Below are 25045 nucleotides of genomic sequence, written 5' to 3' on the forward strand. Positions count from 1 at the left end.
GGGGGGGTTCCTCGGGGACACCTCCACTTGGTCACGGGAGAGGGACTCCTGGGGGTCACTCCTCCAGTGAAAGTCCGGTCCTTCAGGTCCTGGGGGCTGCGGGTGCAGGGTCTCTCCCAGGTGTCGGGACTTTGGATTCAAGGAGTCGCGGTCAGGGGAAGCCTCGGGATTCCCTCTGCAGGCGGCGCTGTGGGGGCTCAGGGGGGACAGGTTTTGGTACTCACAGTATCAGAGTAGTCCTGGGGTCCCTCCTGAGGTGTTGGATCGCCACCAGTCGAGTCGGGGTCGCCGGGTGCAGGGTTGCAAGTCTCACGCTTCTTGCGGGGAGCTTGCAGGGATCTTTAAAGTTGCTGGAAACAGAGTTGCAGCTTTTCTTGGAGCAGGTCCGCTGTCCTCGGGAGTTTCTTGTCTTTTCGAAGCAGGGGCAGTCCTCAGAGGATGTCGAGGTCGCTGGTCCCTTCGGAAGCGTCGCTGGAGCAGGATCTTTGGAAGGCAGGAGACAGGCCGGTGAGTTTCTGGAGCCAAGGCAGTTGTCGTCTTCTGGTCTTCCGCTGCAGGGGTTTTCAGCTGGGCAGTCCTTCTTCTTGTTGCAGGAATCTAATTTTCTAGGGTTCAGGGTAGCCCTTAAATACTAAATTTAAGGGCGTGTTTAGGTCTGGGGGGTTAGTAGCCAATGGCTACTAGCCCTGAGGGTGGGTACACCCTCTTTGTGCCTCCTCCCAAGGGGAGGGGGTCACAATCCTAACCCTATTGGGGGAATCCTCCATCTGCAAGATGGAGGATTTCTAAAAGTTAGAGTCACCTCAGCTCAGGACACCTTAGGGGCTGTCCTGACTGGCCAGTGACTCCTCCTTGTTATTCTCATTATTTTCTCCGGCCTTGCCGCCAAAAGTGGGGCCTGGCCGGAGGGGGCGGGCAACTCCACTAGCTGGAGTGTCCTGCTGGGTTGGCACAAAGGAGGTGAGCCTTTGAGGCTCACCGCCAGGTGTGACAATTCCTGCCTGGGAGAGGTGTTAGCATCTCCACCCAGTGCAGGCTTTGTTACTGGCCTCAGAGTGACAAAGGCACTCTCCCCATGGGGCCAGCAACATGTCTCGGTTTGTGGCAGGCTGCTAAAACTAGTCAGCCTACACAGATAGTCGGTTAAGTTTCAGGGGGCACCTCTAAGGTGCCCTCTGTGGTGTATTTTACAATAAAATGTACACTGGCATCAGTGGGCATTTATTGTGCTGAGAAGTTTGATACCAAACTTCCCAGTTTTCAGTGTAGCCATTATGGTGCTGTGGAGTTCGTGTTTGACAGACTCCCAGACCATATACTCTTATGGCTACCCTGCACTTACAATGTCTAAGGTTTTGTTTAGACACTGTAGGGGTACCATGCTCATGCACTGGTACCCTCACCTATGGTATAGTGCACCCTGCCTTAGGGCTGTAAGGCCTGCTAGAGGGGTGTCTTACCTATACTGCATAGGCAGTGAGAGGCTGGCATGGCACCCTGAGGGGAGTGCCATGTCGACTTACTCGTTTTGTCCTCACTAGCACACACAAGCTGGCAAGCAGTGTGTCTGTGCTGAGTGAGAGGTCTCCAGGGTGGCATAAGACATGCTGCATCCCTTAGAGACCTTCCTTGGCATCAGGGCCCTTGGTACTAGAAGTACCAGTTACAAGGGACTTATCTGGATGCCAGGGTCTGCCAATTGTGGATACAAAAGTACAGGTTAGGGAAAGAACACTGGTGCTGGGGCCTGGTTAGCAGGCCTCAGCACACTTTCAATTGTAAACATAGCATCAGCAAAGGCAAAAAGTCAGGGGGCAACCATGCCAAGGAGGCATTTCCTTACATTGCCTCTGACTGTGTGGCTTTGTGTCGGCAATGGAAGGACACATCAAAGCGGTTTTGCAGTTACAGCCCCTTGAGGGGCCAGAGATTGAGCCGCACATTGCCCATGCTTGCCCTGTGTTGAGAACTGCTGCCTCAGCCATGAAAGGGCTGAAAAGTCTGGTGCTCTGGAGGAGAGGGTCTAGCTCGGACAGTCAGCAAAACCTCTACCACAGTCACGAACAGTTTGAAGTGGCTTGAGGAATTGCCCTGTGGAAGCCGACATGCCCAAGGAACAGGGCGTGGCTCTGCTCTCTTTAAAGCTTTCCAAGGTTTAGTCTGCTTTAGCCCCCCCCCCCCTCCACAAGGTTAGATCTGTCAAAAAACATATCCATGAAAGATGCCTGCATGTCCCCAGAGAAATCTGTGGACCTCATCTAGCCGGACAGCCACATTAAAGACCTCCTCTACTTTGCTAGGTGACCCAGGTAAGGCGCACGCTAACAGCATTGTCCCTATCTTGGGCTTCTACTAGAGCGCATGTTCGAGCATCCCTGACCAGTGGCATCTCTACAGAAATATCAGAGGTTGTCAATTAGCTGGGGGCTTTTGCAGCCAGCACGCTTGACATTGTTTCAGGTATAGTCCGATGATGGGCTCTCTGAACCACTGGACCCATTAGAAGATTTTTCAATACTCTGCTCACATATGCATCCCCACCTCGGAGAATTATTCCCTATCACACTCGGGTTTCCCCTCCATTAGCTTGAGATACTCACCATCAGACATCCCTTTGTCTGAACTGAAAATAGCCAGGCCTACATTAGGCTTGTCCTGATGATGATCCTACCATTCTAAAGGATCGGCACATCATCAACAATATATACAGACCCAGTTTACATTGATATATTTTGTACTTTATGGGCTGCATCTTTGCTAATGTAACTATGATACACACATTACACTTCTGAATTACATGCAACACATCTTTGACTGAGCACTTTCTGCATTTATTTCACTTAACGCTTTCCTACACCCCACTGAGCACTTGTTTTTGTAATTTTATTCATTACTGGATCGTTATATATTAAAAAACTGTTTTGATTTCATCACATTGAATGCTCCTTGTTTGTTAAACACATCATACTGGGGAACATAATCATTCCAGTCATCATAGTTGTCGTTTCCAGAATCTGTTTCAAATAAATTATATAGGCCCTCATTTCGACCTCAGCGGTCTTTTTTAAAGACCGCCGAGGAACCGGCATGCTGAAGACCGACAGTACAGGCGGTTTTCCGCGCAGCCTATTATGACCGCTGGCAGCCCTGTCCTTTTTCGGACAGAGAGCCGCCAGCAGCCATACTGGCGGTCGGCGGGGAAGTGGAGGTTGCTCCACCTCCACCGCCCGTCATCAGAACACCGCCCACCGAATCACATCTCATGATTCGGTGTGGCGGTTTTCTGGTGACTGGGTGCTGGCGGCAGAGCAGCCCCCGTGGATCCCGCCCACTCCTGGAGGTGCAACGTACAAGGTAAGTTGATCGTCCTTTAGGAGAGGGGGGTGCGGGGTGTTGTGTGAGTGCATGGGGGTGTGCATGTGAGTATGTAGAGGGTGTGTGTGTATGCATGCGGGGGGTGTTGTGTGTATGGGAAATGTGTGCGGGTCAGTCTGTGTGCATTTCTGTTTGTATGTGTGCAGGTATGTGTTGTTGCAGTGTATGTGTGCGTGTAGGGGTGTGTGTCTGTGCATGTTGGGGGTGGGGAGGGGGTGTGTGTCTGTGCATGTTGGGGGTAGGGGTGGGGGGAGGACTCGGGGGGTGGGGGAGGGTGGTGTCGGAGACCCCTATTAGTGCCTGGGAAGAATTCCCTGGCACTGATAGTGCCTACCGCTATGGATTTTGTGGGGGTTCCAAACCACCCGAAATCCATGGCAGTATGCAGGGTCGTGATCGCGCCGGCGGTCTGGTGACGGCCGCCCGGCTGGAGACCGAAGTCTCCAGCCCAGCGGTCATCACCGCCCTGACGGTCGGAGTGGAGAAGTGGCGGATGACCATGGCGTTAACCGCTATGGTCATAATTCCATTTTTGTTTCCGCCGGCCTGTTGGCTGTATTACCGCCACTTCTCCCCTGTCCGCCAGGGTTGTAATGAGGGCCATAAAGTCTTGGCCCTACCATGTGGTAAGGGCAAGATATCACAGTCAGATGGATTACCAAGAGATTGTTTGTCAGTCGGAGCCAGGCACAACTTTGGTTGAGGTTGTGGTAGATTCAGTTCGGAGTCAGATAGCACTATAGGCTGTATATAGCATTCCAGTGTCGATAGAGTTGGTTTCAGTGTTAATGCGATTGGGACTGGTGCAGGGGCAAAAGCTGGCACCGGAGTCGGTGCTGAACCGGATTTGGATCCAAGGGTCACAAGGCAGAAAACGGTTTTAGATCTCTGCATTGCTGTCCAAAACCTTTTTCTATATTACCCATTATGAGAAAAAAAAAAAAAAGGCCACAATTCTACAGTCATGCAGGATGTCAGAGGAAAACTTGTCAAGTTACTTTAATGGTGTCCATGCAACTCCACCACTCTGGCATGTAACAGTGATCGTACCTTAGTCTTCAGTTGTTTGCCTTCTGTGAATGGCAGGATAAAATAATTAAACATAATGTTCTGAAGTGTGAGAAACAGGAATAAAATTCGGTGTTAGCAGAGAAAGTCCATCAGCCTATTTTGAAGCCACACTGCAGCACATATCTTACAATGCAGACTCTGCTTCCATTCCTGTTTCCCACAGAGAAGAACGGAGAGAGTTCTGTTTGAAGTTAAAGATCATACCCTTATTAGCGAACTGTTAAGACTTTAGATTTATTTAGATTATGTTTCCTAAAGAAATATTTACTTTTGTACTGAAGTATTTATAAATATTGATGTGTATTTTTAAAGGTGTACCAGGATCCTGTGTGAGGCCAGGACTATTACTACACTTGAATGTCTCCTGGAGGAGGAATTGTTGTTCACGCCACATTTTCTATAGAACAATAAACAGAACACAATCCCATGTTCTGTCATGCAGAGCAGAAAAAAAACAAGTGTTTGTAATGCAAAGGGTCTCACGTTTGCTCCAGTTAAAGCTATTAGCATTGTAAATTCCTAACCGGACTTTTCTTGCCACATAAACCAAAAAGCAGAAACAGAACTTCGCTTGCAGCGAAACGCATCGGCAAAAGTGCAATTATCCATGTAACCGGCAAATGTTCAATTATCCATGTAACATGGTTGATGTCATGCAAGGCGCTCGACTTCTGCCCAGCAAGATAGCGATGCCTACGAAATAAAGAGAAAAGATAGTCCAGAAACCATACAGAAAACATGGAGCCTCATATGTTTTCAGTAGATGGCCGGTGCGCTCGAGGCGGGCTAAACCCTGGAAAAGGCATAACGTATGCATGCCTTTCACTAATTAAATCAAGCAAATTTTAAAAGGCAAGCCCACAAACCAAATAAACTAATGGGCTTGACATGGGCGTGGTTGAAAGCCCAGAGAGGTTACACCAGGGACCGAGCACATTGCGCTCAACCTTAAAAATAACCGAGCGACTATCGCTGTGCTGCATTCTAGGATGGTGATCATCCCCTAGCAGCCTTAAGGTGGCAGTATTTTTCCTCTACTGAGCTCCCATGTCTCTGGGAACATATCCCTTTAGTTTTTCGTTTTTTAAAGGGGGCAAAATGCAAGTTAGATTTGGCCAGTAATATCGACACAGCTTTTGAAAGCCTTTTATAGTTGCTTAATAGGTTTTTAGATATTTTCCTGATACAGTTCTTTTAAAAACGTAAATGATGGACAGCAACTGGTGATGCTATAAAACTTATTTAGCTTTATTTTAAAAGTGTCTGAGGATCCCTTGCCCGGGCAGAACTAATCTGTTGACAGAGAAACATACATTACCTGTAGATCAAGTTCTACAAAACTGGTACGTTATTTGTCGTGGTTGTTGCTTGGTATGTGTACGCCTTTAAGGATATTCCCAGATGCCAGAAAGGGAATCTTTACTGTTAACAGTATCAACATCATGCACACTAGTTTGCAAAAACAAACATACAGATGTTACTAAGACTGGAGTACTATACCCACAACATTCATATATATTTTAAAAATAAATACAGTAAATAAATACAGTATCAACTTGGAGGAGGACTGTAACCTCACATTAACCTTGGAAATAATTTGAAGAGGTTCTTCAGCACTACCTTCCCTGCTTGTGTGATCCTTCTCTTTAGTGTCAAGGAAGTAGTGCCTTGCCTAGTTCTGCCAGTAACTTGCTCATCAAAAAAGTTAGGTTGAAAGTTACGCATTAGCCCTCTCCATCTCACACTTAAAACCACTTTATGAGGTTTGTTTGTAAGAGCTTGAGCAAGTAACAGTTGGGCCGTTAAATGGAAGTTCCTATCTTTGTCAATGTAATAACAACAGGCCCTTTTCACACCCAGAGCGTAAAGGGACTTCCCAGGTTCACTCAGTGGTTTATTAAAGAACAATAGGAATGGGTAACTCCTGAATATGAACGACGATCCTATGAAGCTGGACATATGTTCACAGAGAGCTCTAGCTGACTGCAACGCAGGCGGGTTGGCCAAATACCACCAGAATACTTGCATCTCAATTACTCTGTCTACTGATTGGTTTTGAGAGTCACATGGTTGGACACAGTGCTGCAATGCAGGTGAGAAAGGATGGTGTGCAATGTAGTCCAATTGCTCCAAAACACTGGCATTACGTCACCCTGCTCTATTATCCACTTTGTTCAGGCTGAAGGTGAAGAGCGGTGCAATGGAGCAATTTAAGAGGGTATCGGAGTGAAGTGTAGGAGGGACACACATGGGACAAGGATCTACTTTTCTATTCAGCCACATAACACTGACTGTAATAGTTTTAATTGTAGCAGTAATATGTACAGGATAAGCATATGCAAAGTTATAACTCTTCACACCAATCAATTAGAAGGTAATAATGACCAGGAACATCCATGCTAATGTAAGAAGTTACCTCTTTTTTGGTTTCCTTCTTGGGTTCATAATCACTATCATTGGCATCTTTTGGAATTGGCTCTTCCACATCCTCGTCACTGAATGCAAACACAACATATTTTAATAAACTATCAATGTCCTATTCCTAATTAACTGATATCAAATTTTAACAGCTATAAACTGCTAGCATGAAGCATGTGTCCTCAAGAGTGAAATTGTGTCTTTACGCAGCAAAACAGACAATTTCATCTTACAATTACCAAGATGCTGGAAATGTTTGGTGGTGCAATTGCATCTCCAACCATTATTCAGTTGACATGGCAACACTGGTTAAAGATTCATATTGGTGCAAAGTAAAGCTAGCACACACTTCACCCCCATCATTAGGAAAGCTTCAACAACATATTTTAATTCCGCAGAGGGTGTCTCAAATGTTTACTGAGAATCATTGGAATGTAGGGATTTTAAAGATAAACAAACACGAAGAATACAATGACATTACACTATAGATATTAAAATGTGACTATGTCCTTAAGAAGGACACCTCTAAGTTCAGAGCTTGCAGGGTCCATGAAAAACCCCAGTAAGCACTGGAGAAACCATACATAATCTATTTAAAAAACAATATTTCAAACTGTTTTATAATATTTTAGCGTTGATTAGTTTGGAGAAGGTTTATTAACAACTTTCTGATACAGTATCCTTTTAAGAATGTTTCTTTCACTTCTCATCTCTAAATGAAAAAAGAGGCCAGAATTTGAGCTTGTAATCATTGCAGGTAATCCACACAAAGGTTGACCAGGCTCAAATGAGCTACAAAACTACTCAATTTACTGTGACATGCTAAGGATCCAACTTGCTTAAAGGCCATTTTGAAACAAATATTAAATGTGATACAGTCAGATACAGAAGAAAAATAAGTATTGTAATGTAAAAACAGACAGAGTAGACTGAAAAAATACTACAAAGATCTCACCGTAGTAGGGCAAAACTCTAAATCCCCGACAGTTATTACAGGGTACAAAGTACACCCACATCCTGTTCTTGGATCAAAACTACACGTTCCCGATACTGAAACAATGCCTTTACATATTAAATGTGAATATGCTGGCAGGATAAGTTACTTACCTGTAAATCCTAGTTCTCTTCCAGGGGTATCCTCATCAAAGTCATAAACATTGAATATTCCCGCCCTTGTGCGGGGACCCCGGAGCATATATCAAATATACACATATTATACATGTGTAATAAATAATCATGCAGGCTATCATGTTAAAAACAGGCTAAAAATGCTTTATTTCTATGAAGTTTTTAAAAACAAAAATTGTATATTAAATACTACAATAGAGCATAAATATGTGCACAAGCTCCTAAAACTAGGATTAGTGAAGTGAGCAGTAGCAAACTCTAGAGAAGAAATAGAAAAAACTGCATTGAAAAACACTGAAGCATTCTTAGCCAATAGGCTGCATGCAGGTTGTAGGAAGTTGGCTCTGTATGTGCTATTTCAAAGTAAGGAATAGCATGCACAGAGTCCAAGGGTTCCCCTTAGAGGTAAAATAGTGGTAAAAATAGATAATACTAATGCTCTATTTTGTGGTAGTGTGGTCGAGCAGTAGGCTTATCCAAGGAGTAGTGTTAAGCATTTGTTGTACATACACATAGACAATAAATGAGGTACACACACTCAGAGACAAATCCAGCCAATAGGTTTTGTTATAGAAAAATATATTTTCTTAGTTTATTTTAAGAACCACAGGTTCAAATTTAACATGTAATATCTTGTTTGAAAGGTATTGCAGGTAAGTACATTAGGAACTTTGAATCATTTCAATTGCATGTATACTTTTCAAGTTATTCACAAATAGCTATTTCAAAAGTGGACACTTAGTGCAATTTTCACAGTTCCTGGGGGAGGTAAGTTTTTGTTAGTTTTACCAGGTAAGTAAGACACTTACAGGGTTCAGTTCTTGGTCCAAGGTAGCCCACCGTTGGGGGTTCAGAGCAACCCCAAAGTCACCACACCAGCAGCTCAGGGCCGGTCAGGTGCAGAGTTCAAAGTGGTGCCCAAAACGCATAGGCTAGAATGGAGAGAAGGGGGTGCCCCGGTTCCGGTCTGCTTGCAGGTAAGTACCCGCGTCTTCGGAGGGCAGACCAGGGGGGTTTTGTAGGGCACCGGGGGGGACACAAGCCCACACAGAAATTTCACCCTCAGCAGCGCGGGGGCGGCCGGGTGCAGTGTAGAAACAAGCGTCGGGTTTGCAATGTTAGTCAATGAGAGATCAAGGGATCTCTTCAGCGCTGCAGGCAGGCAAGGGGGGCTTCCTCGGGGAAACCTCCACTTGGGCAAGGGAGAGGGACTCCTGGGGGTCACTTCTGCAGTGAAAGTCCGGTCCTTCAGGTCCTGGGGGCTGCGGGTGCAGGGTCTTTTCCAGGCGTCGGGACTTAGGTTTCAGAGAGTCGCGGTCAGGGGAAGCCTCGGGATTCCCTCTGCAGGCGGCGCTGTGGGGGCTCAGGGGGGACAGGTTTTGGTACTCACAGTCGTAGAGTAGTCCGGGGGTCCTCCCTGAGGTGTTGGTTCTCCACCAGCCGAGTCGGGGTCGCCGGGTGCAGTGTTGCAAGTCTCACGCTTCTTGCGGGGAGTTGCAGGGTTCTTTAAAGCTGCTTCTTGAAACAAAGTTGCAGTCTTTTTGGAGCAGGTCCGCTGTCCTCGGGAGTTTCTTGTCGTCGTCGAAGCAGGGCAGTCCTCAGAGGATGCAGAGGTCGCTGGTCCCTTTGGAAGGCGTTGCTGGAGCAGAGTTCTTTGGAAGGCAGGAGACAGGCCGGTGAGTTTCTGGAGCCAAGGCAGTTGTTGTCTTCTGGTCTTCCTCTGCAGGGGTTTTCAGCTAGGCAGTCCTTCTTCTTGTTGTTGCAGGAATCTAATTTTCTAGGGTTCAGGGTAGCCCTTAAATACTAAATTTAAGGGCGTGTTTAGGTCTGGGGGGTTAGTAGCCAATGGCTACTAGCCCTGAGGGTGGGTACACCCTCTTTGTGCCTCCTCCCAAGGGGAGGGGGTCACAATCCTAACCCTATTGGGGGAATCCTCCATCTGCAAGATGGAGGATTTCTAAAAGTTAGAGTCACCTCAGCTCAGGACACCTTAGGGGCTGTCCTGACTGGCCAGTGACTCCTCCTTGTTGCTTTCTTTGTTCCCTCCAGCCTTGCCGCCAAAAGTGGGGGCCGTGGCCGGAGGGGGCGGGCAACTCCACTAAGCTGGAGTGCCCTGCTGGGCTGTGACAAAGGGGTGAGCCTTTGAGGCTCACCGCCAGGTGTCACAGCTCCTGCCTGGGGGAGGTGTTAGCATCTCCACCCAGTGCAGGCTTTGTTATTGGCCTCAGAGTGACAAAGGCACTCTCCCCATGGGGCTAGCAACATGTCTCTAGTGTGGCAGGCTGCTGGAACTAGTCAGCCTACACAGACAGTCGGTTAAGTTTCAGGGGGCACCTCTAAGGTGCCCTCTGGGGTGTATTTTGCAATAAAATGTACACTGGCATCAGTGTGCATTTATTGTGCTGAGAAGTTTGATACCAAACTTCCCAGTTTTCAGTGTAGCCATTATGGTGCTGTGGAGTTCGTGTTTGACAAACTCCCAGACCATATACTCTTATGGCTACCCTGCACTTACAATGTCTAAGGTTTTGTTTAGACACTGTAGGGGTACCATGCTCATGCACTGGTACCCTCACCTATGGTATAGTGCACCCTGCCTTAGGGCTGTAAGGCCTGCTAGAGGGGTGTCTTACCTATACTGCATAGGCAGTGAGAGGCTGGCATGGCACCCTGAGGGGAGTGCCATGTCGACTTACTCGTTTTGTCCTCACTAGCACACACAAGCTGGCAAGCAGTGTGTCTGTGCTGAGTGAGAGGTCTCCAGGGTGGCATAAGACATGCTGCAGCCCTTAGAGACCTTCCTTGGCATCAGGGCCCTTGGTACTAGAAGTACCAGTTACAAGGGACTTATCTGGATGCCAGGGTCTGCCAATTGTGGATACAAAAGTACAGGTTAGAGAAAGAACACTGGTGCTGGGGCCTGGTTAGCAGGCCTCAGCACACTTTCAATTGTAAACATAGCATCAGCAAAGGCAAAAAGTCAGGGGGCAACCATGCCAAGGAGGCATTTCCTTACACAGGTTAACACAGGAGAACCATAAAAACTTTGGCACCGTGCCTTTAAGACCCTGAGCACCTCCAGTATCCCACCATGCCTCAGGGGTGAAGGAAAGGTGACAGTTGGTTCACAGTTAGGTCAGTTCTTTTTACGGTGACAATTTTCATAACTGATTCAAAACACAGTCTGTCCTGCACTTCTAGGAGACGTGCGTCCGGGGAGGAGGGTGGGTTGTTTATGACTTTGATGAGGATACCCCTGGAAGAGAACTAGGATTTACAGGTAAGTAACTTATCTTTCTCTTCCAGGGGATCCTCATCAATAGTCATAAACATTGAATAGATTAGCAAGCCCATCCCTAAACCCAGCGGACTGTCCGATAGAAGTGCAGGAATAGATAGGTATTACGCAAATAGATTTCTTAGAGAGGCCTGCCCCACTTGGGCATCCGCTCTTGCATCTGAGTCTAAACAATAATGTCTTGTAAACGTATGGACAGACTTCCATGTAGCAGCCTTACAAATCTCAGATATTGGAACATTGTTAAGGAGAGCAGCAGTAGCCGCTTTACCCCTTGTGGAATGCGCTTTAGGCCGCGCTAGCAATTGTCTATTGGCTAGCTGATAAGTATTAACAATGCAAGAAACTATCCATCTTGATATTGTACGTTTAGATGCTGCCTCTCCTGTCCTTAAATGACCATAGTTTACAAACAAACGGTTAGAGTGTCTAATCGACTTTGTCTTGTCCAGATAAAATTTTAGCACTCTTTTCAAGTCTAATGAGTGCAATGCTTTCTCTGCCGGAGTCTCCGGATTGGGAAAGAACGTCGGTAAAGTAATGGTCTGGTTAATATGGAATTCTGACACCACCTTCGGAAGGAAAGATGGGTGAGTTCGTAGAACCACTCTATTGTCATGAAAAACCGTGTACGGTTCTTTCGCAGACAAGGCCTGGATTTCACTGACCCTCCTCGCTGAAGTAATGGCCACTAGAAAAGCCGCCTTCCACGTAAGGTGTTGTAAAGAGGCCTTATGGATAGGCTCGAAAGGAGGGCCCATAAGTTTTGCCAGGACTATGTTCAGTTCCCACGGAGGAGAAGGCCTCCGAATTGGCGGAAAAACTTTCTTCAAACCTTCTAAGAAATCCTTGACTACAGGTTTTGTAAAGAAGGATTCCTGGAAAGGCGATTTGCGATGGGCAGTAATAGCAGACAAATGTACCTTAATAGATGATACCTGCAGACCGGACTTCGCTAGATGAAGCAAATAGGATAGTATGACATCCTCCTGCGCCCGTATGGGATTATGACCTTGCTGACAGCACCATATGTAGAATCTCTTCCACTTAAAAGCGTAGGAACGCCGCGTGGAAGGTCGTTTGGACTCTTTCAAGATGCTCATGCACTCCTGTGAGAGCCCTAGGTGCCCATACTGCAGGAATTCAGGAGCCATGCTGTTAAGCTCAGAGAGGGTAGGTTGGGATGTAGAATCCTGCCCTCCATTCTGCTCAGAAGATCCGGTCTGCACGGCAGCCTCCTGTGAGGTTCTTCCGACAGGTTGAGGAGATCCGTGTACCAGAATTGTCGGGGCCATTGCGGCGCTATAAGAATCATTCTGGTCCTGGATCTGTAAAGTTTGCTGATCACTGCCGGAATGAGGGGAATCGGCGGAAAGGCGTAAAGAAATATCCCTGACCAGTCGATCAACAGGGCATTCCCTCGAGATCCCGGACGGTAGAACCTGGATGCGAAGTCTGGGCATTTCTTGTTTACTTCGTCCGCGAAGAGGTCCAGTTGAGGCCGACCCCATTGCGCGAAGATGTATTCTGCGACTTCGCCGTGCAGGACCCAATCGTGAACGTCCTCCAGGTGTCTGCTTAGAAAGTCTGCTTCCACGTTCTGCTGACCTGGCAGGTGAACTGCTGTAATTGACATTCCTCTGGCCAGGAGCCAATGCCATATCGCTTGGGACTCTCGCGATAGGGGTAGGGACCTCGTTCCCCCCTGTTTGTTCAAGTAATACATCGTGGTTGTATTGTCCGTCTGTATCAAGAGAGTTTTCCCCTGAATTAGCGGTATGAAAGACTTGAGAGCGAGATGGACCGCTCTGAGTTCTAGCAGATTGATGTGGTACTGCTTTTCCTTGTCTGACCACAGACCCTGTGCTTGAAAAGGACCCAGATGAGCCCCCCATCCCTGAAGAGATGCATCCGTTACTAGGGTGTCGGATGGAAGCACCTGGTGAAACGGAGCACCCACTGACAGGTGAGGTCTGTGCATCCACCATCTCAATGACTGAAGTGCTACCTCCGGTAGCCGCACCGTGTCCTCCCAGCGACCTGTTCTTTGGCTCCAGTTGGTCTCCAATGCCTCTTGGAGGGGTCTCATGTGGAGTCTGGCATTTGGGACAATAAAAATGCACGATGCCATGGAGCCTAGTAGTGATGTCACCTGACGTGCCGTAGGTGCGCTGGTTCTCAACAAGTCCTGGCACTTCTTGTTTATTGAGGATAGTCGTTCCTCCGAAGGATACACTTTTTGTATTTCTGTGTTTATGATAGCTCCTAGGTAGTGAAGATTCTGCGTTGGAGTCAAGGTTGACTTCTGGTAATTGACCTGAAGACCTAGGGCTTCGCAAACTCTTAGTATAATGTCCTGATGGCTTCTCGCCTGCTCCGGAGAAGAAGCCTTTAGTAGCCAGTCGTCTAGGTATGGATATATGTATATCCTTTGTCTTCGGAGATGTGCCGCCACCACTGCCATACATTTCGAGAGAACTCTTGGGGCAGATTTCAGGCCAAAGGGTAGAACTCTGAACTGGTAATGCTGTAACGCTACTCGGAAGCGCAGGAATTTCCGATGCTTTGGAGCTATTGGGATGTGAAAGTACGCAACCTGCAGGTCGATGGAGAACATCCAGTCTCCCTGATGCAGTTGAGGGAAAATCTGGTGAAGCGCTAGCATTCTGAACCTCTGCTTCCTTATGAATTTGTTCAGCAGCCGTAGATCCAGAATTGGCCTGAAAACGCCCTCTCGACCCTTCTTTGCCACTAGAAAGTAACGGGAGTAGACCCCCTGTCCTCTTTGTGCAGGTGGAACCTTTTCTATGGCGTTCTTTCTCAGGAGGGCGAGAGCCTCCTTGCGTAGCAAGCTGAGATGAGATGGATTGTCTTTGGTTGGTGGCAAGCGTGGTGGAGGCTGTTTGAAAAGAAGAGAATAGCCATGTTCGACAATATTGAGCACCCATTTGTCTCTTGTGATAGAGTGCCACTCGTGAAGATAAGCCGTAATACTTCCCCCCACCGGAGTGGTGTACAGTGTCGAGGGAAGCGAGATTTCATTGCTTGGTGGGTGCTTTCTGAGTGGACTGTTGAGGTCTGCTTGACCCTCGCTTCCTTGTGTTTCTTCGTTGAAAAAGAGGGTGTCCCTGTCGCTGCTGTGACCTTTGCGACCAATGAGGGGTTTGAACCCTCTGCTGGAAAGGGCGCCTATCATACGGCCTGTACCTCCGCCTGAAATCTTTCTTTCTTTCGAGGCCCACCGCCTTCAAGGTATCCACCTCGGTCTTCATGCCGGCCATCTCTTCGTCTGCATGGGCACCGAATAGAGAGTTCCCGGCAAATGGGAGATTCAGGATGCGTTGTTGTGCTTCCTGTTTCAAGCCTGTGAGCCTCAGCCAGGAAGATCTCCTCGCACAGATACCATGTGCGTACCCATGAGCAGCCAAATCCGCCCCATCCGCTGCCGCGCTGATAACCTGGTTGGATACCAGGCATCCTTCTTGTAGTATCTCCTGGAAATCTTGCCTGTCTTCTCTGGCCAATTTTTCTGTAAATCTACTGAGGGAATCCCACAGAGAACGATCGTACCTGCCCAGGAGCGCAGACGCACTGGAGACCTTCATTGCTGAAGCCGCCGTCCGCATATCTTTCTCCCTAGAGAGTCTAAATGCCTGCTCTCTTTATCCGGGGGTACCGTGGATGAAGAAGCCACCGAGTGGGTCTTTCGGGCGGCAGCTATGATCACCGAGTCCGGTGGCAGATCTTTTCTAAGGAATAAAGGGTCTTGTTCTGGAGCCTTGTATTTCTTGAGAATCCTAGCCGGTGCAGACTTAAGCGAGGCTGGGGCCAGAAAAGTGTCCATAGTTGGCTGCAGCAAGCCAGGCACCAGAGGCAGCAACTTTTTCGACGCTGATCTCTGTTGTAGAGTCTCAAAGATGATCGATGAGGAGGTAGATGGTTCTGGAACCTCTATGTTGAGTTTCTGCGCTCCTCTTAGCAACACCTCGTTGAATGTGGTAATATCATCCACCGGTGAGACTCTAGCAGGTGGTGAATCTGTAAGGGTGGGTGAGTAACGCCCGACAGAAGAACCTGATGAAGACCAAGAGGGTGATCTACTTCTTGACCGCGACCTGGATCTCCGTTGAGAGCGAGATCTGCTGCGAGACGCTGTAGCAGAGCGTCTAGGCCTCGCGGTCGGTTGGCGAGGAGCTGAACGAGCCCGTTCTGCCCTGGCTGTCGGTGATGGCGTTCTTGGCAGGGAGGCAGTAGGTGAATACATTCGCGAATACTGCGAATCTGGGGATGCCGCTGGTCTGTTGAGGCTCTCCAGCCATCTTGGAGATAGATGGATGGGCGAGACATGCCCAGATGATGCCGCTCTAGACCGAGAAGAGCCGCTCGGTATGGAGACCACTGGAGATGGTGCCTTGTCTGGCGTGGGGCGATGTTCTGCTCCCTGTGGGACAGGTAAAACCTGCATCGACGTCGATGGCTGTTTCGATGTCGAGGGGCGCCCAGCCGTTTGTTCCTGTCTCGCCGTTGAGTGCCTCGACGTTGAGTGCCTTGACGTCGAACGACGTTCCTTGGACCTCGACCTGCTCGCCGTCGTGTGCCTCGACGTGGAGCGATGGGAGGTTGACGGCGGATGTTTCTCGTGCCGTCGTGGTGATGACGACGCCGTGTGTCCTGACGTCGGGGGACGCACAGCCTTTGGCGGTGACCAGGCACGCCGGCGATGGCTCGACGTCGATCGGCGGGCTGCCGTCGACGGAGACCTGCCCCTGCTCTGATGTTCCCACGACGCCGTTCCCTTCGACGTCGGGTGTGTCGCCGTCGACGGCGATCTATGCCGGTGAGACGGTGGTAGCGACGACGTCGACGGTGAACAAACAGGTACTTTCCTACCTGTCGACGTCGACCGGGCCATTCTCTCCTGAGAATGGCCTTCTGGATGTCTGGGAAGTGAGGAGGACGATGTTCTTTTCCTCTCCTGAAGCCCATGAAGCCGGATCTTCTCTCTGTCTTTCAGAGTCCTCCTAGACATGTTCTTGCAGTACTTACAAGTGTCAGGGCAGTGACTCTGAGGCAGGCACACTATGCACAGAGAGTGGGGATCTGACTGGGCCTTCTTCTTCCCACAAGCAGGGCATTTGACAAAAAGAGAAGGCATTTTTCTGTCAGAAAAAACCTTCCTAGCTCAGACAAAGATGTTATTTGTCGAGTGAAAAATGAAAAAATGCTTTTTTAAATAATTTTTCTGAGAAAAACTCAGAAAAACGGAGAGCTCAATGCTCCAGGATCCTCTCAGAAGAAGCCGGAAAAAAGAACTGACCTAACTGTGAACCAACTGTCACCTTTCCTTCACCCCTGAGGCATGGTGGGATACTGGAGGTGCTCAGGGTCTTAAAGGCACGGTGCCAAAGTTTTTATGGTTCTCCTGTGTTAACCTGCATGCAGCCTATTGGCTAAGAATGCTTCAGTGTTTTTCAATGCAGTTTTTTCTATTTCTTCTCTAGAGTTTGCTACTGCTCACTTCACTAATCCTAGTTTTAGGAGCTTGTGCACATATTTATGCTCTATTGTAGTATTTAATATAAAAATAAAATAAAAAAAACTTCATAGAAATAAAGCATTTTTAGCCTGTTTTTAACATGATAGCCTGCATGATTATTTATTACACATGTATAATATGTGTATATTTGATATATGCTCCGGGGTCCCCGCACAAGGGCGGGAATATTCAATGTTTATGACTATTGATGAGGATCCCCTGGAAGAGAAAGGAAAGATATGCCGCCCTACCATCGCAATAGGCAGAGCTTCTGATGGTCTGTGTTATAGTATTAACAGTGAAGACTTAATGCACTCTAGCAGAATATATTAGGTAAAGCCACAGGTTCAGAGCTCATCTTTTCTGCTAGTTGTAATAGTCACCTTAGCATCATGCCCTTCAACATCATACAAAGCCTTACATTCTTTGGTCTCATCTGGGAATTGGCAAGGCATATAGCAGTGTATATCTGAACTTGTGACCTGCTTTCTGGAAATTATGCAAATCTTTATAAGACAATGCATTTAGTTCAGCACATGTTATAGACACTTGCATTCTTCATTCTACTGCAGTCTTCCTCTAATTCATCTTCTTTCTGCCAATGTAAAGGGTTGGGCGGAATCTCCTCTTTGTCAGGACCGGAGGTGAGGATTATGCTTTTTCCTTTCTTCACTTTTATTGTGTAGGAAAGTACCCTCTTTCTTGGCATGGTTACCCATATTTTGTGCCTGTTGTCAGTCTGTCTGACTGTGTCTACTGGGATCCTGCTAACCAGGACCCAGGAATTATGCTCTCTCCTGTAAACCGTACCTTTTTCTTCCCACAATTGGCATACTGGTCCCCCCATGTAAGTCCCTAGTATGTGGTACCGAGGTACCCAGGGGCATTGGGGATCCAGGGGATCCTTATGAGCTGCAGCAGTTATTCTGCCATAGGGAGCCCATGCAAAGGGTTCTGCAGGCCTGCCTTTGGAGCCTGTGTGAAACGGATGCATGGATAAGTTTTCACTACAGGTCACTACACCAGGTCACTATAAGTCACCCCTATGGTAGGCCCTCTCAGCCCAGAGGGCAGGGTGCAGGTACCTATGTGTGAGGGCACCCCTGCACTAGCAGAGGTGCCCCCACAAAGTCCAGATCCATTTTCCTGGACTTTGTGCGTGCGGGGACACCATTTTACGCGTGTATTGGACATAGGTCATTACCTATGTACAGCTATAGAATGCTAACTCCGAACTTGGGCATGTTTGGTATCAAACATGTCGGAATCATACCGGAATACTGTTGCAAGTACTGGAAGTATGATTCTATGCACTCTGGGAGCTCCTTAGAGGACACCCAGCATTGCTACCACCAGTCTTACAGGGTTTTCCAGGCAGACCAAGCTGCTGCCACCCATCAGACAGGTTTATGACCTTCTGCTGCTTGATCTGATCAAGCCCAGTCAGGCAGAACAAAAGATGTCCTTTGGGAGCGAGAGGTAACACCCTCTCCCTTTGGAAATAGGTGTGACTGGCTTGGAAGGGGTAGCCTCCCCAAGCCACTGGTATGCTTTCAAGGGCATATTTGGTAGCCTCTGTGCATAAACCAGTCCACACCGGTTCAGGGACCCCCCCAGTTGCTTCTCTGGCACGAAACTGCACAATCGAAAGGGGAGTGACCACTCCCCTGTCCATCACCACCCCAGGGGGTCCATGGGTTCTGCCATCTTGTTTCCAAGGTTGGCAGGGAACTCTGGGAGCATCTGAATGGCCAGTCCAGGCAGGTGGCGTCAGAGCCCCCTCCTGATAGATGCTTACCTGGTTAGGTGACCAATCCCCTTTTCAGGGCTATTTAGGGTCTCTCTCTTGGGTGGGTCCACAGATTCTGCTTGCAAGACTCCAGCAGGATTCCTCTGCAACCTTCACTTTAACTTCTGGCCACTGGAACTGCGACTGGACACTCGAGGAACTGACAACGCTGCAAGTAACAAAGAAAACTCTTCTACAACTTTGTTTCCACGACTCCTACCACCTTTGCAACACTTCCCCGGCCGTGCATCCTTAAAAACAGCAATTCTTCAGCCTGCACAAGAAGGAATCTCCCTTGGAGTGAAGGAGTCACTCCCCTGCAACTGCGGGCACCTACACCAAGCAATGACTGGCTGTGGGGATCTCCCCTCATCTTGAGCTGCGTGGATCCTGCATCATGGGTGGTGGTCCGGAGTAATCCTCTTGGTTCTCTCTGCCAGCTGACAAGTTTGTTAGAGGCAAGCCTTTGCAGGACAGTACCCCCGTGCACAGCGTCTTTTGTAGCTGCCAAGGCTTGTTGGCATCTTCTCCAAGGTTTCTTCAGGCGACGTGCAGCTACAGGCACCAGCACTCCTTTCTGCAAAGCACAGCCTCCTGCACGGTTCTTCGGCAGCATGGAAACCGATTTTGTACAGCTGTGTGGGCTTCTCCAGCAACCCCTCTGTCCCCGTCCTGTGGGACTCCTGTGGGTGCTGCTTCTGGTCCTGTGGACTCTCTGCAATGCCGAGGGTTCTCTGTCCCTCCCCCTCGTGGGTTGAGTCCTCCTGGGCCTTGCTGGTCTCTGGCAGCACCACTTTTTCACTAACCGCAAGTTTGCCATTCCCAAGCCTTGTTGGTGGAATTGCTGCACCAACACCCACCTGCAATCTTCACTCCAGCGTGGGACATCGTCTGCATCCATCAGGAACTCTTCTCCGGCTCCAGGGCTGCAGTGCTGACCAGTTCTTCATCACCGTCGACCAACTGCCGCAAGTACAGCTGGGTGGGTAGTAGCTCCTACTCCTCCTGGACTCTACTGTGACTCTTGGACTTGGTCCCCTTCTCTCCACAGGTCTTCTTTCTCCAGGAATCCACTGCTGGTTTTCTTGCAGTCTTCTGTGTCTTCCTTTTCTTCTTTTACTCTTTTTGGGTGGTTTGGGGAAAATCCAGTAATTTACTTCTGCTATCCTGGTCGCTGGGGATACTCTGTTACTTACCTTTGTGCTTTTCTAGTACTCCCAGCTCCCCTGTACACATTCCACTTACCTAGGTGGGTTGTTCGAATTCCATTTTTTTGTATACGGTTAGTGTTCCCACTAGGGTCACTACTGGTTGTTGCTATTGCAATGTTTTCTAACATTTGTATGCCTATTTCTGATTACTAGTGTATATATTTCATGTATTACTTAACTCCTACTGGAGGGTTGCCTCTCTAGTATTTTGTTGTATTGTGTTTGTAAGGAAATGCCTCTTTGGCATGGTTACTCCCTAACTTTTTGCCTTTGCTGATGCTACGTTTTGATTGTAAGCGTGCTGGGACCTTGCTAACCAGGCGCCAGCACCAGTGTTCTTTCCCTAACTTTGCTTCCACAATTGGCACAGCCCTGGCACTCAGATTAGTCCCTTGTAACTGGTACCCTGGTACCAAGGGCCCTGATGCCAGGGAAGGTCTCTAAGGGCTGCAGCATGTCTTATGCCACCCTGGGGATCCCTCACTCAGCACATGCACCCTGCCTCACAGCTTGTGTGTGCTGGTGTGGAAAAAAAGACTAAGTCGATATGGTACTCCCCTCAGACTGCCATGCCAACCTCACACTGCCTGTGGCATAGGTAAGTCACCCCTCTAGCAGGCCTTACAGTCCTAAGGCAGGGTGCACTATACCACAGGTGAGGGCATATGTGCATATACCCCTACAGTGTCTAAGCAAATCCTTAGACATTGTAAGTGCAGGGTAGCCATAAGAGTATATGGTCTGGGAGTTTGTCAAACACAAACTCCACAGTTCCATAATGACTACACTGAAATTTGGGAAGTTTGGTATCAAACTTCTCAGCACAATAAATGCACACTGATGCCAGTGTGCAATTTATTGTAACAGACACCCAGAGGGCATCTTAGAGATACCCCCTGAATACCAACCCGACTTCTAGTGTAGGCTGACCAGTTTCTGCCAGCTTGCCACACACCAGACATGTTGCTGGCCACATGGGGAGAGTGCCTTTGTCACACTGTGGCCAGGAACAAAGCCTATACTGGGTGGAGGTGCTTCTCACCTCTCCCTGCAGGAACTGTAACACCTGGCGGTGAGCCTTAAAGGCTCACCCCTTTTGTTACAGCGCCCCAGGGTATCCCAGCTAGTGGAGATGCCCGCACCTCCGGCCACTGCCCCAACTTTTGGCGACAAGGCTGGAGGAGATAATGAGAAAAACAAGGAGGAGTCACCCAGCAGTCAGGAAAGCCACTAAGGTGTCCTGAGCTGAGGTGACCCCTGCCTTTAGAAATCCTCCATCTTAGTTTTGGAGGATTCACCCAATAGGATTAGGGATGTGCTCCCTCCCCCTCTGAGCCCCCACAGCAACGCCTGCAGAGAGAATCCAGAGGCTCCCCCTGACTGCGACTGCCTGTAACAAGGGACCCGGCGCCTGGAACCAGCACTGCACCCGCAGCCCCAAGGACCTGAAGGAACCGAACCTCAGCAGAGGAGTGACCCCCAGGCGACCCTCTGCCTAGCCCAGGTGGTGGCTGTCCCGAGAAGCACCCCATGCCTGCCTGCACCACTAGAGTGACCCCCGGGTTCCTCCATTGATTCCTATCTGAAATGGGACGCCTGCTTTGCACACTGCACCTGGCCGCCCCTGTGCAGCTGAGGGTGTGTTTTGTGTGCCTACTTGTGTCCCCCCCAGTGCTCTACGAAACCCCCCTGGTCTGTCCTCCCCCGAGGGACGTGGGTACTTACCTGCTGGCAGACTGGAACCGGAGCACCCCTGTTCTCCATAGGCGCCTATGTTTTTTGGGCACCTCTTTGACCTCTGCACTTGACTGGCTCTGAGCTGTTGGTATGGTAACTTTGGGGTTGCCTTGAACCCCCAACGGTGGGCTGCCTATGCCCAGAAACTGAGACTTGTAAGGGTCTTACTTACCTCACAAACTAATCTTTACTTACCTCCCCAGGAACTGTTGATTTCTGCACAGTGTCTACTTTTAAAATAGCTTATTGCCATTTTAACAGACTGTATATGATATTGCATTTATTCAAAGTTCCTAACTTACCTGTGTGAAGTACCTTGCATTTTATGTACTTACTTCAAATCTTAAACCTGTGGTTCTTAAAATAAACAAAGAAAATATATTTGTCTATATAAAAACCTATTGGCCTGGAGTAAGTCCTTGAGTGTGTGTTCCTCATTTATTGCCTGTGTGTGTACAACAAATGATTAACACTACTCTCTGATAAGCCTACTGCTCGACCACACTACCACAAAACAGAGCATTAGACTTATCTAATTTTGCCACTATCTTACCTCTAAGGGGAACCCTTGGAGTCTGTGCACACTATTTCTTACTTTGAAATAGTATATACAGAGCCAACTTCCTACAGTGTTCCAAAAATAAATTACCTTTATTTTTGAACAACTGAGTTTTCTTTCATGTGTGTAAGTGCTGTGTGACTACAGTGGTATTGCATGAGCTTTGCATGTCTCCTAGACAAGCCTTGGCTGCTCATTCAAAGCTACCTCTGGAGACCCAGGCTTCTAGACACTGCCTGCACTTCACTAAGAGGGGATACCTGGTATAAGGTGCAAGTACTTTGGGTACCCACCACACACAAGGCCAGCTTCCTACATATTGCAGCAGCCAAACACTTCAAGAAAAATATAAAACTACATTTCCCATGAACTCTTGGGAAATCATAAGAACAATAGTAATATGCAACCATAATGACAATCTATGTATAAAGGCCCTTCACAGGCTTTACGCTCCCTTTTTCTTCACTGCTCCTGCAGCCATTCAGCTAAGTGCTCCTTTTCTTCTTTCTTGGTATTGTATGCATCAGGTTTATGAATGATGTGATTTGAGTTTACAGTGCTTTGTTGTTTTGCTAATCGTGCTTGTTGACTAAATCTTGCATTTACATTTCAGGTGCCCACGGATCGGCTTCCCCAATCCTACATGGACGATTCCTCTCCTGGGGACGCGCAAGTCAGTTTCATCAGCAAGGAGAGCTGTCAAACGTGGTGCGGAGCCCTGGACTCATGTCTGTGCCTGGAGGCAGCCTGGAGCATGACACCACACCTGCAGGTCAGTAGTAGCTCCATTTCCATTTGGTTCTGTGTAAACTAGGAGGTGCCCTTGATGTTCGCACTGCAAGCTTGTATCTTTTGTTCCTGTCCCTGTTGGCACCACCGGGTCGGCACAGGCTGCATTTATCCGTGGCATATTCAGAGGAGGAAAGGCATATTGATTTCTGCTCTGTTAGGACCTTTCTTCTGGGAGCTCCTACAATTCAGCATAGGGACATCTCCACCATAGATCTTTTTGCTTTGCTTGGGCCTAACCTCCTTTCCCGGCTTGCCAGAGGCTGGGGAATTTCATTGATGGCCAGAGAGATGCAGGTCTCTCAGACTACTTCTGTAAAAGAGGAATCTTCCTTCGTGCTGCCTTTGGATGACGATTTCTGCAAGGCGGTCAAAGCCTCCATACAACACACACTCTTCATAGCCTTGATGTCTCTGGAGCGCAAAACTAAGCAACTGGCGCGGTGGCATCAGTCACCATCTGACCCCCCTGGGGCCCCAATCGACAGCGCCTGCCACACAAGAGGCCCTTGGACACAGGGGTGGATATGGATGCTTTTGAGTGTCTAAAGACGGCTTTCCTCCAATCATAGCCTCAGTAGTCTACTGAAGAAGATTCTTTGCCCTGCCGGCTGATGAGACATAACCCTTTGGCGATGATGCTTCGCAGGGAGATTCCGACACAGAATCGGGTATGTCTCGCCCATGGTATACCTTGCCAGATGAGATTCTCCAACCATTGGCGGATCCCAGTGCTCGGGCACCAAAGGTCACCTATGACATGTTGGACCCGGATAACCTTCTGCACTTTAGGTTTTCGATGTGGGTCCCTAGTGACAAGGCTGCCGCTTATGTGGCAGCCGTCTCCGGAAGCCCCTTTATAAGGACGTCAGGGCCCGCTTAGGGTCAGAGTGCCCCGGCCTTCCCTGTAAGAGAAAGTTGCCCTCACACCTGAAGACGACCCTCGCATAGCCATATTCCCGGCAAAGTACCTCCACAACCCGAAGAAGGGCACAGATCACTCTTGGCAATTGTGCCAAGATAAACTCCTGGATATCTCGGGTCCACTCACCAAGATATTGGACATGGCAGAAGATGCTAAACAGTTGAAGCACTCATTTCCCTAGAAATGCTTTCCGTATGGTTGACAAAGCTGTCATTTTTCTAGGAAATGCAAGTTGCGTGCTGTCGGTGGAGAGACGCCGCTCCTTACTCATAAAAGTGGATCCAAAATTGGGCAACCTAGCCTCCTCGAAGGAGGGCCCAGCCTCACAAGGTGGCTTATTTAGAGAACTTTTCATCAAGGAGCTTGGCAAACTTGTCACAACATTTAGTTCCCTGAATAAAGCGCTAACTTCTATAAAAAAAGATCCTCATTGCTCAGGTTTTTTCCAGGGCCAAATGTGGAAGGAGGCGCTGTTCCGGACATTTCATAGCCAATGTCCCCAGAGAGGACACGGCTCTAGCGCAGCGCACTATCAGGGCCATTCGACGTTAGCTGGATTCTACCCATCAACGTGCTTCCATCATAGTCGTGGAGCCCGCTGAGGAGGCTGTGGTACCTCAGGGCTGCCCAAGGTGAGAACCTTTCTGTCTCCCCAACTAAGAGTGGGACGGCATCTAGCTCTATTTTGGGACAATTGGTGAAGGAAGCTGGCCGAGTGTGTGGTGGGTACTTAAGGTATTTACACCTTATACCAGATCCAGGTATTCCCTATTAGTGTAGTGCAGGCAGTGGCTAGAAGCCAGGCTCTCTAGAGGTAGCTGTGGATGAGCAACCAAGGCTTACTTAGAAGACATGTAAAGCTCATGCAAAACCACTGTAGTCATACAGCACAAACACACATATAAGAAAGAAAACACTCAGTGCTACAAAAATAAAGGTATTTTATTTTAATGACACAATACCAAAAAGTACTAGAGAGACAACCCTCTAGTAGGAGGTAACAAACTAAGTATATACAATAGTTATCAGCAATAGGCATAGAAAGTGATAGAAAACAGTGCAAATGTAAAGAGACAATAGTGACCCTAGGGGAGCCCAAACCATTTACAAAAAAAATGGAATGTGAACACAGGACCCCCCACCTAGGTAAGTGGAATGTGTAGAGAGGAGCTGGGGGTACTATGAAAACCCAAAGGTAAGTACCACAGT

General features: G+C 48.3%; 1 protein-coding gene across 3 annotated transcripts in view; it reads right to left on the bottom strand.

The window, feature by feature from the left end:
* The window catches only part of RCOR3 (REST corepressor 3), a 328175-nt gene that overhangs the window by 160751 nt on the left and 142379 nt on the right, over window positions 1–25045 (bottom strand). For all 3 annotated transcript variants that reach the window (XM_069233951.1, XM_069233952.1, XM_069233950.1), the window contains exon 7: window positions 6863–6941. In XM_069233951.1, coding sequence (XP_069090052.1) covers window positions 6863–6941 — 79 coding nt within the window. The remainder of the gene's footprint in view (window positions 1–6862; window positions 6942–25045) is intronic.

This window comes from Pleurodeles waltl, chromosome 5, assembly GCF_031143425.1.
Source record: "Pleurodeles waltl isolate 20211129_DDA chromosome 5, aPleWal1.hap1.20221129, whole genome shotgun sequence".
In the NCBI taxonomy this organism is placed as follows: Eukaryota; Metazoa; Chordata; class Amphibia; order Caudata; family Salamandridae; genus Pleurodeles; species Pleurodeles waltl.